The 18,856-nt window shown below is 44.1% G+C and overlaps 1 protein-coding gene across 1 annotated transcript in view; it reads right to left on the bottom strand.

The window, feature by feature from the left end:
- Positions 1–16,840: 16,840 nt before the first annotated feature.
- Positions 16,841–18,856, bottom strand: part of MELTF (melanotransferrin) — an 82,205-nt gene continuing 80,189 nt past the window's right edge. The window contains exon 16 of the mRNA XM_026650162.2: positions 16,841–16,930. Coding sequence (XP_026505947.1) covers positions 16,908–16,930 — 23 coding nt within the window. The 3' untranslated portion in view covers positions 16,841–16,907. The remainder of the gene's footprint in view (positions 16,931–18,856) is intronic.

Here is an 18,856-nt window from a genome sequence, read left to right as displayed (position 1 = left end):
AGTGGGGTCCTGGGGGGGCAGTTAGGGGTGGGGGTCCCGAGAAAGGGCGGTCAGGGGACAAGGATCAGTGGGGGTTGGATGATGGTAAAGGAGAGGTGGGGGGCGTGACGGTTTCTCAAAAATTAAAAAGGGGATGTGATGCCAAAAAGTTTGGGAACCACTGTTCTATACCTTGGGGGAGCATGCTGTAACCCCTGTATTCCTCATTTTCATCTAATCATGATCTGACGTATAAAGCATGCCTTGTAAGGTATCAGGAGAAAGGTTATGATCTGCTGAAAGTCATTTCTCTATCCATATATGTATATCATTAATGCATATGATGTTTTGAGAATTGTGTAGTATGATTATCATTAAAACATGCTGTAAGTTGGGGAATCAGCCAGCTATTAGCTCCCCAGAAGCAACACCAAGGAAAGTAACCAGCACCTGGGTGGGGTGTCAATCAACCCATCAACAGCCATTGTCCAGCAAGGGAGCTACAATGCAGTAACTCATCTGCATGAGGTCACACCACGGGAATTGCTCAACCTTGCTTGGAGAGACTCAGTAATGCTCACCTGACTCTGAAGGGGGAGCAAAGCCAAGAGGGAAGAAAGGACATGATAAAAGGGAGAGACATTTGCCATGCTAGCTCTCTCTCTTCCACCTACATCTACAGACACCACCACCACCACTAAGCAACTGAAGCGCTGATCAAAGGGGAGAGCCTGGTTGAAGAGCAGTCAGCCTGTGGTGGTAAGCCTGTCCTCACTTACAGACAGCCTCCCAACCTGAAGCAAATACTCACCAGCAACTACACACCACACAACAAAAACACTAACCCAGGAACCAATCCCTGCAACAAACCCTGTTGCCAACTCTGTCCACATATCTAGTCAAGGGACACCATCATAGGACATAACTACATCAGGCACACCATCAGGGGCTTGTTCACCTGCACATCTACCAATGTGATCTATGCCATCATGTGCCAGCAATGCCCCTCTGCCATGTACATTGGCCAAACCGGACAGTCTCTACGCAAAAAAATAAATGGACACAAATCAGACATCAAGAATTATAACATTAAAAAACCAGTAGGAGAACATTTCAATCTCCCTGGACACTCAATAACAGACTTAAAAGTGGCAATTCTTCAAGAAAAAAACTTCAAAAACAGACTCCAACGAGAAACTGCAGAACTGGAATTAATTTGCAAACTGGACACCATCGAATTAGACCTGAATAAAGACTGGGAGTGGATGGGTCACTACAAAAACTAATTTCCCCCTGCTGATACTCACACCTTCTTGTCAACTGTTTGAAATGGGCCACCTTGATTACATTGGCCTCATTAGCACTACAAAAGTGATTTTTCCTCCCTTGGTATTCACCCCTTCTTGTCAACTGTTGAGACTAGCCCACTTCCACCTTAACTGAATTGTCTCGTTAGCACTGACCCCCCCCTCACTTGGTAAGGCAACTCCCACCTTTTCATGTACTGTGTATTTATACCTGCCTACTGTATTTTCCACTCCATGCATCTGATGAAGTGGGTTTTACCCCACGAAAGCTTATGGCCAAATAAATTTATTAGTCTCTAAGGTGCCACAAGTACTCCTTGTTGTTTTTCCTGTGGTGAGAAGCATCTAAGTTTGTAAGGACATTGAAAGTATTAAGATCAGCTTAGAATGCATTTTGCTTTTATTTCATTTGACCAAATCTGACTTGTTTTGTTTTGACTTATAAGCACTTAAAATCTATCTTTATAGTTAATAAATCTGTTTGTTTATTCTAACTGAAGCAGTGTGTTTGGTTTGAAGTGTGTCAGAGACTCCCCTTGGGATAACAAGCCTGATCCGTATCCCCTTGGGCAGGGCTGGCTCCAAGGTTTTTGCCGCCCCAAGCAGGAAAAAAAAAAAAAAAAAGCCGCAATCGCGATCAGCTCTACCGCCGCCGCTTCAGTCTTTGGCGGCAATTTGGCGGCTGGTCCTTCACTCCGAGAGGAAGTGAGGGACCCGCTGTCGAATTGCTGCCGAAGAGCCGGACATGCCGCCCCTCTCCGTTGGCCGCCCCAAGCACCTGCTTGCTGGGCTGGTGCCTGGAGCCGGCCCTGCCCTTGGGATAACAAGCCTGGTACATATACAAGCAGGTATAACTGGACATTGCAAGACGGAGGTTCCTTGGGTTGTGTCGGGGACCAGAGATATTGGCTAGTGTCATTCGGTTGAAATGGGAGCAGCTTACATGTCAAAGGCTGTGCGTGAACAGCCCAGGAGTGGGGGTTCTCACAGCAGTGCAGGGTAAGGCTGGCTCCCCGAGACAAGAATTGGAGTGACCTAGCAGATCACCGGTCCAGATAACACCAGAGGGGAACGTCACACCTATAGTAAGATGAGGCCCTGAAACATAAACTCTTGTGTCAGAAGCCTGAACCAAAGTACTTCCAGGCATTGCTAAGCAAAAGCTGGGGTGTGAGCCAGAGGCAGGCCCCACTCACAGAAGTTGGCGAGAAGAGGGTTGTTAGAAGCAGGTGCATCCACACATAAGTACTAATAAGAGGAACTTGTGCCAAGATGGCATCAGAACACTCCACAGAGATAACAAGGAACAGGAAGGTGCATCTTAAAGACAGGGTCAAAAGGACAACATGATGGATAGATTTTTTGAACCAACATGTAACAGGAGAAGCAGCACCCTAATGAGTAAAGGGGCTGCACCTCAATACATCAGGAGGGATGAGTAATTTGTTCTGCATCTGTATAAGAATAGGTCTGGAAGTGCACATCGTCCAGCCTAGGGGGCAGTGGAGTGTCCCGCCACTGACTGAGCTGTGTCCATTGCCAGGGGGCACATATTCGTAGTATGTCCTGTAGCGTCTATAGGAAACTATTACTGTGCTTCGTCTGACAATAAACCTACCCGGGTGCCTTCGTACCTTATTAGAGTCTGTGGTCTTTGGGGGTTCTCTCGGGGTCTGCGGTGTCAGCTATCTGCGCAGAGCTGGGGCAGCACACAGAGGGAACACGCACGCAGCCGACTGTTATCGTCATTGAACAAGAGCAGAGCACCACACCAGTAGCTACTGACAACAACACCAGGGTACAAAATATATTGGAAGGTCAGAACAAGTCATGCTGGTGGGGGAGTGGCACTGTATGTGAAAGAAAGTGTAGAATCAAATGAAGTAAAAATCTTAAATGAACCAAACTGTACCATAGAATCTCTATGGATAGTAATTTCATGCTCTAATAATAAGAATATAGCAGTAGGGATATATTACCGACCACCTGACCGGGATGGTGATAGTGACTGTGAAATGCTCAGGGAGATTAGCGAGATTATTACAATAAAAAAATCAATAATAATGGGGGATGTCAACTATCCCCATATTGACTGGATACATATCACCTCAGGACGGGATGCAGAGATAAAGTTTCTTGATACCTTAAATGACTACTTCTTGGAGCAGCTAGTCCTGGAACCCACAAGAGGAGAGGCAATTCTTGATTTAGTCCTAAGTGGAGCAGAGGATCAGGTCAAAGAGGTGAATATAGCTGGACCGCTTGGTAATAGTGACCATAATACACCTCTACCTCGATATAACGCGACCTGATATAACACAAATTTGGATATAACGTGGTAAAGCAATGCTCCGGGGGGGTGGGGCTGCGCATTCCGGTGGATCAAAGCAAGTTCAATATAACGCGGTAAGATTTTTTGGCTCCCAAGGACAGCGTTATATCGAGGTAGAGGTGTATAATTAAATTTAACATCCCTGTGGCAGGGAAAACACCACAGCGGCCCAACACTGTAGCATTTAATTTCAGAAAGGGAAACTACACAAAAATGAGGAGGTTAGTTAAACAGAAATTAAAAGGTACAGCACCAAAAGTTAAATCCCTGCAAGCTGTGTGGAAACTTTTTAAAGACACCATAATAGAGGCTCAACTTAAATGAATACCCCAAATTAAAAAACATAGTAAGAAAACCAAAAAAGAGCTACAGTGGCTAAACAACAAAGTAAAAGAAGCAGTGAGAGGCAAAAAGGCATCCTTTAAGAAATGGAAGCTAAATCCTAGTGAGGAAAATAGAAAGGAGCATAAACTCTGGCAAATGAAGTGTATAAATATAATTAGGAAGGCCAAAATAGAATTTGAAGAACAGCTAGCCAAAGACTCAAAAAGTAATAGCAAAAAAATTTTTAAGTACATCAGAAGCAGGAAGCCTGCTAAACAATCAGTGGGGCCACTGGAAGATTGAGATGCTAAAGGAGAACTCAAGGACAATAAGGCCATTGCGGAGAAACTAAATGAATTCTTCGAATCGGTCTTCATGGTTGAGGATGTGAGGGAGATTCCCAAACCTGACTCATTCTTTTTAGGTGACAAATCTGAGGAACTGTCCCAGATTGAGGTGTCATTAGCGGAGGTTTTGGAACAAATTGATAAACTAAACAGTAATAAGCAACTCAGACAGGGGAAAAAGGGAGGAGGTGTTGCCTTATATATTAAAAATGTACACACTTGGACATAGGAGACGGAAGTGTTGAGAGTCTCTAGGTTAGGGTAAAAGGGGTAAAAAACAAGGGCGATGTCATGCTAGGAGTCTACTACAGGCCACCTAACAAGGTGGAAGAGGTGGATGAGGCTTTTTTTAAACAACTAACAAAATCACCCAAAGCCCAAGATTTGGTGGTGATGGGGAACTTCAACTATCCAGATATATGTTGGGAAAATAACACAGCAGGGCACAGACTATCCAATAAGTTCTTGGACTGCATTGCAGACAACTTTTTATTTCAGAAGGTTGAAAAAGCTACTAGGGGGGAAACTGTTCTAGACTTGATTTTAACAAATAGGGAGGAACTCATTGAGAATTTGAAAGTAGAAGGCAGCTTGGGTGAAAGTGATCATGAAATCATACAGTTTGCAATTCTAAGGAAGGGTAGAAGGGAGTACAGCAAAATAGAGACAATGGATTTCAGGAAGGCAGATTTTGGTAAGCTCAGAGAGCTGATAGGTAAGGTCCCATGGGAATCAAGACTGAGGGGAAAAACAACTGAGGAGAGTTGGCAGTTTTTCAAAGGGACACGATTAAGGGCCCAAAAGCAAGCTATTCCGCTGGTTAGGAAAGATAGAAAATGTGGCAAAAGACCACCTTGGCTTAACCATGAGATCGTGCATGATCTAAAAAATAAAAAGGACTCATATAAAAAATGGAAACTAGGACAGATTACAAAGGATGAATATAGGCAAACAACACAGGAATGCAGGGGCAAGATTAGAAAGGCAAAGACACAAAATGAGCTTAAACTAGCTACGGGAATAAAGGGAAACAAGAAGACTTTTTATCAATACATTAGAAGCAAGAGGAAGACCAAAGACAGGGTAGGCCCACTGCTCAGTGAAGAGGGAGAAACAGTAACAGGAAATTTGGAAATGGCAGAGATGCTTAATGACTACTTTGTTTCGGTCTTCACAGAGAAGTCTGAAGGAATGCCTAACATAGTGAATGCTAATGGGAAGGGGGTAGGTTTAGCAGATAAAATAAAAAAAGAAAAGTTAAAAATCACTTAGAAAAGTTAGATGCCTGCAAGTCACCAGGGCCTGATGAAATGCATTCTAGAATACTCAAGGAGCTAATAGAGGAGCTATCTGAGCCTCTAGCTATTATCTTTGGAAAATCATGGGAGACGGGAGAGATTCCAGAAGACTGGAAAAGGGCAAATATAGTGCCCATCTATAAAAAGGGAAATAAAAACAACCCAGGAAACTACAGACCAGTTAGTAGGGAAGATAATGGAGCAAGTAATTAAGGAAATCATCTGCAAACACTTGGAAAGTGGTAAGGTGATAGGGAATAGCCAGCATGGATTTGTAAAGAACAAATCGTGTCAAACCAATCTGATAGCTTTCTTTGATAGGATAACGAGTCTTGTGGATAAGGGAGAAGCTGTGGATGTGGTATACCTAGACTTTAGTAAGGCATTTGATATGGTCTCGCATGATATTCTTATTGATAAACTAGGCAAATACAACTTAGATGGGGCTACTATAAGGTGGGTGCATAACTGGCTGGATAACCGTACTCAGAGAGTTGTTATTAATGGTTCCCAATCCTGCTGGAAAGGCATAACAAGTGGGGTTCCGCAGGGATCTGTTTTGGGACCAGCTCTGTTCAATATCTTCATTAACGACTTAGATATTGGCATTGAAAGTATGCTTATTAAGTTTGCAGATGATACCAAACTGGGAGGGACTGCAACTGCTTTGGAGGACAGGGTCATAATTCAAAATGATCTGGACAAATTGGAGAAATGATCTGAGGTAAACAGGATGAAGTTTAACAAAGACAAATGCAAAGTGCTCCACTTAGGAAAGAACAATCAGTTTCACACATACAGAATGGGAAGAGACTGTCTAGGAAGGAGTACCGCAGAAAGGGATCTAGGGGTTATAGTGGACCACAAGCTAAATATGAGTCAACAGTGTGATGCTGTTGCAAAAAAAGCAAATGTGCTTCTGGGATGTATTAATAGGTGTGTTGTGAGCAAGACACGAGAAGTCATTCTTCCGCTCTACTCTGCGCTGGTTAGGCCTCAAACTGGAGTATTGTGTCCAGTTCTGGGCACCGCATTTCAAGAAAGATGTGGAGAAATTGGAGGGTCCAGAGAAGAGCAACAAGAATGATTAAAGGTCTTGAGAACAAGACCTATGAAGGAAGGCTGAAAGTATTGGGTTTGTTTAGTTTGGAAAAGAGAAGACTGAGTGGGGACATGATAGCAGTTTTCAGGTATCTAAAAGGGTGTCATAAGGAGGAGGGAGAAAACTTGTTCACCTTAGTCTCTAAGGATAGAACAAGAAGCAATGGGCTTAAACGGCAGCAAGGGAGGTTTAGGTTGGATATTAGGGAAAAGTTCCTAACTGTCAGGGTGGTTAAACACTGGAATAAATTGCCTAGGGAGGTTGTGGAATCTCCATCTCTGGAGATATTTAAGAGTAGGTTAGGTAAATGTCTATCAGGGATGGTCTAGACAGTATTTGGTCCTGCCATGAGGGCAGGGGACTGGACTTGATGACCTCTCGAGGTCCCTTCCAGTCCTAGAATCTATGAATCTATAAAACTAGGACCAGATGGTATTCACCCAAGAATTCTGAAGTGGAGAGACTGATGCAAAGAATTAATTTAGCTTCCCTGCAATGGTCTAGTCTTCTCTGAGTGCGTCTTTAGCACCTTGAGTGTCCAGTGGACCCACTGACTGAATAGCAGGCTTCCTCCTTTCTGATGTACTTAAAAAGTGTTTGTGTTTTTTGCTAGTTGCTCTTCAAATTTTATGTTGGGCTACCTAATCATATTTTTACATTTGACTTGCCAGAGTTTATGGTCATTTCTATTTTCCTCAGTACTATTTTGACTTCCATTTTTTAAAGGATGCCTTTTTGTCTCTCATCACCTCTTTCACTCTGCTGTTCAATCTGTGAGTTTTTTGTCCTTCTACTATTTTTATTATTATTAATATTATTTTTATTATTTGGGATATAACATTTATTTTGAGCCTCTGTTATGATTTTTAAATAGTTTCCATGCAGCTTGCAGGCATTTCACTCCTGTGACTGTTCCTTTTCATTTAACTCTCTCTCTCTCATTTTTGTGCCATTCCCCTTTTTGAGTTTAACTCTACTTTGGTGGGGTTTCTTTGATATTTCCCTCCCCCCCCTGCAAAGATGTTAAATTTAATTACACGGTGGTCACTATTATTGAGTGGTGCAGCTATAGCCACCTCTTGGACAAGATCCTGTGATCCATTTAGGACTAAATTCAGAATTGCCTCGCCCAGTGTGGATTCCAGTAATACCTGCTCCAAGAAGAAGTAATTAATGATGTTCAGAAATTTTATTTCTGCATGCATCCCATCTTGAGATGACATGTACCCAGCCAATATGGGGATAGTTTAACGCCCCCATTATTATTGGGTTCTCTGTTTTTGTAGCCTTTCTAATCTCCTGAGCATTTCACTATCACCATCACTATCCTGATCAGGTGATCAATAGTATATTCTTACTGCTACAAGCATGCAATTTCTATCCACAGAGATGCTATGGTAAAGTCTGCTCCATTTAAGATGTTTACTATATTTGACTCTATGTTTTCTTTCACATATAGCACAACTCCCCCACCAGGGCAACCTAATCTGTCATTCCTATATATTTTGTATCCTGGTATTACCATGTCCCATTGATTATCATCAGTTCACCAAGTTTCTGTGGTGCCTGTTATATCAATATCCTCACACTGTTGCCATTGTTAACAATTACCATGTTAACTGGGACTAATTATATTCTCATCCTTTAATTCTTTATTGATTGAATCCCATACCATCTTTTCCATTATTTGGGCTGGGATTTTAATCAGAGTAGTTGACTAAATTACCCAGATCATCCTGATTGCCTTTTTGGAATACTGGCATAACATTAGCATTCTTCCAGTCTTATGGAATTTTTCCAGTATTCCAAGATTTAGTAAAAATTAACATCAACAGGACAGCAATCTCCTCAGACAGCTCTTTTAGAACTCTTGTGTGCATGTTATTCAAACCTGCTAATTTTAAAATGTTAAGCCCTAGTAGATACTGCTTAACATCTTCCAGAGTTACTAACGGACTGAGAAGTACTTCCTCGTGCCCAAGTGATGTGAGTAAACCATCCTGCTTCTTTCTAAATAAGTCGACAAATATTTATTGAACACTTCTGCCTTTTCTGTATCCTTATTAATAATTTTACTATCTTAATTTAGCAATGGGTCTATACCTTATTACAGGGGTTCCCAAACTTGGTTCGCGGCTTGTTCAGGGTAAGCCTCTGGCGGGCTGTGAGACGCTTTGTTTACCTGAGCCTCCGCAGGTACGGCCGCTCACAGCTCCCAGTGGCCGCGGATCACCGTTCCCGGCCAATGGGAGCTGTGGGAAGCAGCGCGCGCCAGGCCACCGCTTCCTGCAGCTCCCATTGGCCAGGAATGGTGAACCATGGCCACTGGGTGCTGCGAGCAGCCGTGCCTGTGGATGCTCGGGTAAACAAAGTGTCTTGTGGCCCGCCAGGGGCTCACCCTGAACAAGCCACGAACCAAGTTTGGGAACCCCTGCCTTATTAGGATTTCTTCTGTGCCTGGTGTGGTTAGAAACATCTAGTTATTATCCTTAGCCCTGCCAGCCATGGATTTTTCCCTGATATCTTTAGCCTTCATTATCAATCTTCTACCCTTCATAATTTCTAGTTTATACTGATTGCGAGCTACTTCCCCTTTTTCCATACGTTATATAATGTTTCTCCTTTCTAACTGCTGCCTTTGTAACACCGACAGACCCCAGTCGTCGGCGGGCGGGATCAAACCTGGGACCTCTGGAGCTATATGCGTTAGCTAACAGCCATATGGCTTTTAGCTAAGGTTGTAGAGAGCAAACTCATTAATCTCTCTCTCTCTAAGTGGTCTTGGTGCCACTAGATGGGATAGCCTACCACCACACCCAGGAGGTGTGTGGGTTTCATACTTTCCCTAGTTGAGGAAGCGCGTCCCAAACTTCAGAGCCTGCCCGGTTGAAATCCCGGACAAGCCCCCACTTGTAACGCTGACAGACCCCAATCATCGGGGGGGTGGGGGGGAGGATCAAACCTGGGGTCTCTGGAGCATTTCTCTCTCTCTAAGTGGTCTCGGTACCACTAGATGGGACAGAACACCACACCCAGGAGATGTGGGGGTTACACCTTTGTGTTGCTTTTTAACCACTATGGGCTTTTAACCAAAGTTGGCCTGATTTGGAATTGTGGCTTTTTGACCATCTCAGTGGTGCTGGAACGAAGGTTGCGGCTGCACCCCCTGGCTTGAAGTAGTAATAACAAACACCAAATACATAGTTTCCACCAGCACCCCCCACTATAAAAATTGTTCCAGCATCCCAATAAACTCTACTTAACCTACTCCCAATTTTCATCAAATTTGCTATATGATTCCCCCCCCCCCATTTCACTCATAATTTTCCTCAGCTTTGGGCAGTTAGCCCATCTGAAGCACCATATATAAATTGGATTGGACTGTTCAAAGTCATGAGGTGGTTGAGAGATGAGGCAATTGCTAATGGAAAGCAGACTTGAGCAACAGCAATATATGATGCCACTGCATCCAAACACCCAGCTCAGGGACCCTGTCTGCACACGGGGCTATGCAACCACCATGCCAGACCCACACAGCCCAGGGCAGGTGCCTTTCGGAGTCCCCAGGTGTAAATCGCATCACCTGTGGCAGCAACTGGCTGCCCTATGGAAGGGGCGCGGCCGCGGCTTTGAGAGACGGGTCTAACCTGTGGGGGCGTGTCCCAGGGGAGGGGCGTAGTCCCTACACACCTGGGAACCAATTAGGCGCTGAGGGGGCACTCCGCCTGTGTCCATGTAAATGAGCTCCGGGGTGGAAGGAAGTCGCCGGCGGCACCCTAGGTGAGGCTGTTCCGGGCGGGGCTGTGCTCTCGTATGCGGTCGCCGCTTCTCGACTCCGAGGAGATAAGCTCGCTTCGTCTCCCGCCACAGGGCCGGCGCGAGTATTTGGTCCTCCCAGGCTAGTGAGGCAACCGGAACCGCGGCCCAGACAAGCCACTGGGAGTAGCCATAGAGAGCGGGGCCTCCGACATCAGGGAGATACCCGACAGCCTGCCCACGCGCTTGGCAAATTTCTCCGAATCCCCTCTTTCCCCCGCCGCGCCGCGCCGCCTTTGGCTCCCCTGCCGCCTCGGCTGGAGCCTCCGCCCAGCCCCCACCAGCCCCCTGGGCCGGGCTTTCCCCGGCTTTGGGGCGCGCGGAGCGTTCATGTCCCCGACTGCGTCTTGTGCAGGTGCTTGGGACGTGCTGCAGCTAAGCGGAGCCTGCAGCCGTAGCGGGACTCCGCCCGGGTAGGGACCGCGCGCTGGAGCGGAGTCTGGGGCAGAGGGAAGCAGGGACAAGGTCTCCCTCTTCCCACGAGTGAGTCGTTCACGACGCTTGTCTTCACAGTAGCTCCCCAGGGCCCTGTGCTGCGCTCCGATCTGCACTGACCGGCTAACAGCGGCGCTGGCGTTTACATTGCCATTGCAGAGTCAACAGCCCTAGGGCGAGGAACGGGGTCGCTCCGAGCCGCCGACTGAGGCGCAAATCACTGCATCACGTATCCTCAGCTCACGTTTGATGGTGGCTGTGGGTTTCTTGCAACCAGGAGCGCTGGAGACAATTTCTCTTACAGTGGTAGCTGAGCTGGAGTACAAGGAAGCAGCTTCCATTCAATAGTACTGATTTGCTGAACTACTGCCCCGTGGCTGCCACTTGATCAGCAAGCAGGGCGGACACCAGCTTAACAAGCAAGTGCTTGGGGGGCCAAGGGAGAGGGGCGGCAATTCGGGGGCGGCAGGTCCCTCGCTCCCTGTAGGAGCGAAGGACCTGCCGCCGAACTGCTGCCACCGATCGCGGCTTCCCCCCCCGCCCCCAATTGCCCTGCCGATCGCGGCTTTTTAATGTAATAATGTAGCAAGGTCACTACATATACACAGGAGGGTACCAAACTAAGCATGCATTTCTGTATCTTTCTGAATGTGTGTATAGATGATTACTGCAGCATTCTCTTCTTCAGCGTCACCAATATCTGCTTCACCTCCCTCAGAGTGATCCAAAATATGCCTGATAATTCCTTGTCCTTCAGTCTAACAAGTTACTCACCTCTTTGAATCCATCCACTGGTTTCCCTTTGCCCACTGCATCAATCTTCAAATTATTTTCACCTTCAAGGCCCTGCAACACTCAACCCTGGCTCACATCTCAAACCCTCTATCTTAGATCAATACTGCACCAACGTCAGTCTCCACACTCTACAAGTGTATTGTTCACTTACATTTTTTTTTTCTACACATGGAATGCCCTCCCCATCCCTATTTGCCTAGTTACCACCCTTTCCTCATTCTAGTCCTAAGGACTCATTTATTCTACAATGCTCACAACTTGCAAGTAAATCAAATAATTCAGAAACCTCTCTAAATTATTACTACTTCCATTTCCCAGTGAGTTTTGTCACATCTAAATCTTTGAAACAGCAATCTCTCAAAGTAAGGGCCTTTCTATTTTTGGGTCTACAGTTACCATCTGATACTTTTAGAGTGGTAGCCGTGTTAGTCTGTATTAGCAAAAACAACGAGGAATCCTTGTGGCACCTTAGAGACTAACAAATTTATTTGGGCATAAGCTTTCATGGGCTAGAGCCCACTTCATCAGATGCATGGAGTGAAAAATACAGGAGCAGGTATAAATACATGAAAGGATGGGAGTTCCTTTACAAAATCATTAATTTCATTTACCCTGAAACCATACTATCAAGGTGAATTTCCTGGTATTCCACCTCAATTTCACCCTACTATTTTTGCTATTATAGAGTATCAAACTACTGGAGGGTAGATTCAATTAAGAGACTGTGCTGGCTTTCACATTAAGTACAGCAGTGAAAGATGCCAACAATGGCTGAACCACCAGTACAGACAGATGAGGGAGCTCAGCTTCAAAATTGGATGTGCTGGCCAGGAAGAGACGACAGGGCATTCCCTTGGACAGCCTCCACCAGCGAAGATCCTATGGAACACAGTTATAAATCAAAGGTACCTTCTTCACTAGCAAAACTCCTTAGGGGACAGTGATGGGAATTCCATCTGCTCGTCCCATGGGAGAAGGGTGATTCCTGAGGTGCAGGTACTCTTGAACTAGCAAGGATATATCAAGTCCTATGTCATATACAGTAGATCTTTTATGTCTGCCTGAAAGAGAAGTAAAAATTGGCCATTGGGACTTTTACCTGTTGTTGAAACATTTTAACCTCCAACATTGCAGCATCTTGTGGTTCTTTACTGCATTGGTAGCAATTTATAGGATCCAAAGTTCAATGATATGAAGGAGAAAAAACAAACAAACCACAATCTTGAACCCATGTAATCTGTGGATACAGATATCAGCATAAGAAGATAAAGCCATTCAGATTACTTCCTAGGCTCTCAGCCTTTGGTGACTTTTTTCATTATTTTTTATTTACCAACACTTTTTTGACCTTGAGTTAATTTAATTTATGCCAGTTGTATTCTCTGTACTTCATTTGTATAGTAGCATATAATGAAACTCAGAAACATCAATCAGTTATGGACCCTAAGGTAATCTCTGCATTGTGATCTGGGGCTGCTCCTGGCAATTATAATTGTAGCCAGATGTTGGCTGCGTGTGCTGTAAACTGCCCAATAGGACCACAAGACTTAGTTTAGTAGTGAAGGCATTTGGCCAGGTTTATTGTCAACAAAGCACGGTCCTAATGCCCTGGCTCAATGGTTATAGGTACACTAACACATGTATGCCCGTGACAATGGACGCAGCGCAGTGAGTGGTGGGACTTTCCATTCCCCCTTAGGCTGGCCAAAGACACTCCCTATGAGGCTCCTTTTTATGCACGGATACAAACAAGTTACGTATTGCCCCTCTGATGTGGTTAGTTAGCACCCTTTACCTTGTACATGTTGGTCCGATCAAAACATCTCTATCCATCATATCATATCTTTACGAGGGGGTTAGGGAGTGAGTTTGTACCATACTTGGAATCGGGGTATTCTGGTACCACCCATCTGGAATGTGCTTGCGTGAGTGTCCTGTGCCTGGTACGTCTTAGAAATGTGAGTGTTTTTGCAATACCAGCCCTGTTCTTGCTAGGTTCTGTGAACTGCACACAGGCATGTCTTATAACAGGGCCTGGTTTCTGCTCACAGACTGTCTCTTGCTAACTTTGCTTTATATTAGGCTTGACCACTGCTTTAGTTCAGGTCTCATATCAGGACTCTGATACAAGGCCTCATGTTTCAGGCTCTTTTTCTACTACAATAATGAATTAATAACTTAATGAAAGAGGCTAATCTAACCCTGTCAACAAAGTGCATGCACACAGAGAGCCAGTTTTATCCTTTCGAGCATCAATGGATTTACACCACATTGAATGTGGCCTACTCTATTGAAAGTAAAATAAAATGCATATATCAGACATGACCAGAAAGTTTCATACAGATAATAGGCAATCTGACACCCTGAGCTTTGTATCCAGCCGACTTTTTAAAAACTTCCACTAACTCAGTTTATAATATGGATCTGTTTGATGCTGCTCTCCTTTTTTTCCATTAAATGCTAACCTACAATGTCAATGATCTGAAGCAAGAGTCAACAGACTGTATAGCTAAAATAAAATAAATAAAAGGAGCAGCCTATCAATGTAATATGTGACACATTAGATGAATACTGAATGATAATCATAGAATAGGGGGATAAGCATGTGATTTATTTTATCACAAAAGTATCTCTTTAAATGTGGATTGCGATTTTTTTCCTTTTAATTTAGAATCCACTTTTCTACATTTCTCATAATTTAAATATCAAATTTCCAGTTCAGAGCTCGAGAGTGGCACTATATGTGAAAGAAAGCATAGAGTTAAATAGAGAAAAACACTTAAGTGAATCAAACTGTACCATAGAAACTCTATGGATAGAAATCCCTTACTTTAATAATAATAAGTATAGCAGTAGGAGTATACTACCAACCACCTGACCAGACTGGCAATTGTGAAATATTCTGGGAGATTAGAGACTACAAAAATAGAAAACACAATAAAATGGGGAATTTCAGTTATCCCCATATTGACTGGGTACATGTCACCTCAGTACGGGATGCAGAGATAAAGTTTCTAGACACCATTAATAACTGCTTCTCGGAGCAGCTAGTCCTGGAACCCACAAGGGGAGAGGGAATTCTTGATTTAGTCCTAAGTGGAGCACAGAATCTGGTACAAGAGATGAATATAGCTGAACTGCCCAGTAACAGCACGCATAATATAATTAAATTTAACATCCTGGAGGGTGGGGGTAAATACCAAAGAAGCCCACCACAGTAGCATTTAACTTCAGAAAGGGGAACTACACAAAAAATGAGGAAGCTAGTTGAATGGAAATTAAAAGAAACAATCACTGCAAGTTGCATGGAAACTTTTTAAAAACACCGTAAGAGAGGCTCAAATTAAATGTATACCCCAAATAAAAAAAAAATAGTAAGAAAAGCAAAAAAAAAGATACCACCATGGCTAAGCAACTCAGTGAAAAGAAGCGGTTAGAGGCAAAACGTCAGCCTTTGAAAACTGGAAGTCAGATCCTATGGAGGAAACTAGAAAGGAGCATAAACGCTGGCAAGTCAAAAGTATAATTAGGCAAGCCAAAAAAGAATTAGAAGAGTAAGTAGCAAAAGACTCAAAAAATACCAACATTTTTTAAGTATGCCCAAAGCAGAAAGCCTACCAAACAATCAGTGGGGCCCATAGGTGCCAACTCCGTGGGTGCTCTGGAGCTGGAGTACCCATGAGGAAAAATTAGTGAGTGCTCTGCATCCACCGGTAGCTCACCTCCACCTCTGCCTCCTCCCCTGAGCGTGCCGCTTCTCCCCCTAGCTCCAGCGCTTGCCGCCGCGAAACAGCTGTTTCACGGCGGTAAGTGCTGGGAGGGAGAACCCGGGGAAGAGGCGGGGCCGGGGCGGGGATTTGGGGAAGGGGTTGGAATGGGGGAGGGTGGAGTCAGGGTGGAGGGGGCACGAGCACTCATCAGCACCAGGAAAAGTTGGCGCCTATGGTGGGGCCACTGGACTACTGGACAACTCAAGGAAGACAAGGCCATTGCAGAGAAGTCATTTAGCTTCTCTGCATCTGTCTTCACTGCAGAGGATGTGAGAGAGATTCCACACCTGAGCCATTATTTTTAGGTGACAGATCTGAGGTGTCCCAGCTTGAGGTGTTGATAGAGGAGGTTTGGAACAAATTGATAAATTAAACAGTAATAAGTCACCAAGACCAGATGGTATTCACCTAGGAGTTCTAAAGGAACTCAAATATGAAATTGCAGAACTACTAACTGTGGTATGTAACGTATTGCTGAAATCAGCTTCTGTACCAGATGACTGGAGGATAGCTACTGTTATGCCAATTTTTAAAAATCCAGAGGGGATCCTGACAATTATAGGGCAGTAAGTCTAATTTCAGTCCTGGCAAATTGTTTGAAAGTATAGTAAAGGACAGAATTATCAATCTGACAGAATTATCAGACACATAGATGAACAGGTTTTGTTAGGGAAGAGTCAATATGGCTTTTGTAAAGGGAAGTCATGGTTCAGCAAACTATTAAAATTCTTAGAGTGTGTCAGCAAACGTGGACAAGCATGATCCAGTGGATTGAGTGTACATAGACTTTCAGAAAGTTTTTGAGAAGATCCCTCACCAAACGGTTGTAGGTAAAGTAAGCAGTCATGGTATAAGAGGGAAGGTTCTCTCATGGATCAGTGACCGGTTAAAGGACTGGAAATAAAGGGTAGGAATAAATGATCAGTTTTCAGAATGGAGAGAGGTAAATAGCAGTGTCCTCCAAGGATCTTACTCTTGGGGGAATTCTGTGCCAAAAAAGTAAAAATTCTGCACACAATATTTTAAAATTATGCAAAATTCTTAACATTCTATTTGTTAAAATAACACCATATAATCATGCTAGTTTCAATTATTTTGGTCATTTATTTCAAAATACTTGTCATCAAGTGTGTCTGTAACAATACAGACACACACAAAAATTCCCCCAGGAGTAGAGGGTTAAAGAAACCCCTATGACAACCCAGTTCCTGTTTCTCTGCCCCTCCCCATCAGCCCAGACACTCACACCCCTGCCCCCCCCAGAGCCCAGCCGCTGCCCCCCCAACCCAGACACTCACACCCCATACCCCCAAGAGCCCAAGGATCCAGAGGGAGAAACAGCCTGTTGCTGGGTCCTTCCTGGGATTGCATGGAGTTTCCTGTGTGCTGCCATCTCCTTCCTTCAGGACATGCTGGGAACTGCATCTGTCAGGAACACTCCAGCAGATGAAATTGAATATTGATAAATGCAAAGTAATGCACATTGGAAAACAGAATCCAATCTATACATACAAAATAATGGGGTGTAAATTAGCTGTTACCACTCCAGAAAGTGATCTTGGAGTCACTGTGTATAGTTATTTGAAAACATCTGCTCAATGTGCAGTGACAGTCATAAAAACTAAGAGAATGTTAGGAACCATTAGGAAAGGGATGGATAACAAGACAGTAAATATCATAATGATAATATATAAATCCATCGTATGCCCACACCTTGAATACTGCATGCAGTTCTCATTGCCCCATCTGAAAAAAGATATATTAGAATTGGAGAAGGATAACACAAATGATTAAGGGTATGGAACACCTTCTACATGAGGCGAGATTAAAAAGACTGGGATTGTTTAGCTTGGAAAAGAGATGACTAAGGGGGGGATATGATAGAGGTCTATAAAATCATGAGTGGTGTGGAAAAAGTGAATAAGGAAATGTTATTTACCCCTTCTAATAATACAAGAACCAGTCATCCAATGAAATGAATAAAGACTGTCAATCTGTGAAACTCTGCCAGGGGATGTTGTGAAAGCTAACAAGCATTCAAAAAGAATTAGATAAATTCATGGAGGATAGGTCCATCACTGGCTATTAGCCAAGATGGTCATGGATGCAACTGCATGCTCTGGGTGTCCCTAAGCCACTGATTGCCAGATGCTGGGACTGGACAATGGGGGATGGATCACTCAATAATTGCCCTTTTCTGTTCATTCTTTCTGAAGCATCTGGCATTGGCCACTGTCAGAAGACAGGATACTGGGCTAGATGGCCATTGGTCTGACGCAGTATGGCCGTTCTTATGTACTAGAGCAGATATGGCTGACATGACCACAGTTTTGCTTATTTTATTAACTAATGCAGTGGTATCGAATTGACAAAAGGGAGTTCTGGATCATTCAGATTTTATTTGCTGCTGAGAGTATCTAACATGCTATTACTGATAAACAACAAATGGTTACTTAAATGTGCCTGTGGTTGTCCAAGATGTGATGCAGACATGTATTCCACTTAGATGTGTGCACACCCAGTGCACAGGAGCTGGAGAATTTTGCTTAGTAATACCTGTAGGGGGCAGTGCTTGAACCTTATGGCCATAGCCCCTCCCCTGGCTATATGAGGTGGCATTGCCCTGACCCCCCTCAATTCCTGCACACCAAATACCCATGAGATCAGACTCTGATGCAGAGGGGACAGAGGGTGGGTATGGAATATATGTCTACATCACATCTCGAACAACCAACCGTTTCTTTTCCAAGTAGATGTAGTCGTGTATTCTACTTAGGTGACTCACAAGCAGTATCTCTCCCAGGAGGCGGGGCTCAGAGTCTACCTAAATAAGGATTGCAGGACTGCCCTTTCAAGACTTGCATCTGCTCTGGTAAATGTAGTAATGGCATAATGCTTCATAAATGTATAGATGGATGACCGTGTAGTAGCCCTGCAAATGTCCAATATGGAAATGCCACTAAGGAATGCTATTGACGTTGCTTGTGCTCTTGTTGAACGAGCTCACACCCATGGAGGGGGTGTAGCCAAAGCTATCTCATATGCAGTCTCGATACAGGATGTTATCCATTTACAGATGATCTGTGAAGAGACTGCTTCATGAGATCTCATATGTCACCTTGTGTCTTTGGAGAACTGAGTATGTATGTCCTACTATTTATAGCACCTCTGAGAAGTAAGCAGTTCTGGATTTGTACACATTAGTGGGAAAGAAAATCCTGTGAATTAAGCTTTGAAATGCCTATTCATCATTTCTGACAAGGACACATACATGCTGCAAGGGTGCAATGTACATTCTAGACCAGTGGTACACATACCACTGGGGGCACACAGTGGTACATCAGCTCATCT

Source organism: Terrapene carolina, unplaced genomic scaffold (assembly GCF_002925995.2).
Source record: "Terrapene carolina triunguis isolate 2854851 unplaced genomic scaffold, T_m_triunguis-2.0 Scaffold88, whole genome shotgun sequence".
In the NCBI taxonomy this organism is placed as follows: domain Eukaryota; kingdom Metazoa; phylum Chordata; order Testudines; family Emydidae; genus Terrapene; species Terrapene triunguis.
The sequence above is the reverse complement of the archived record's forward strand: the minus strand, read 5'-3'. Positions and strand labels throughout refer to the sequence as shown.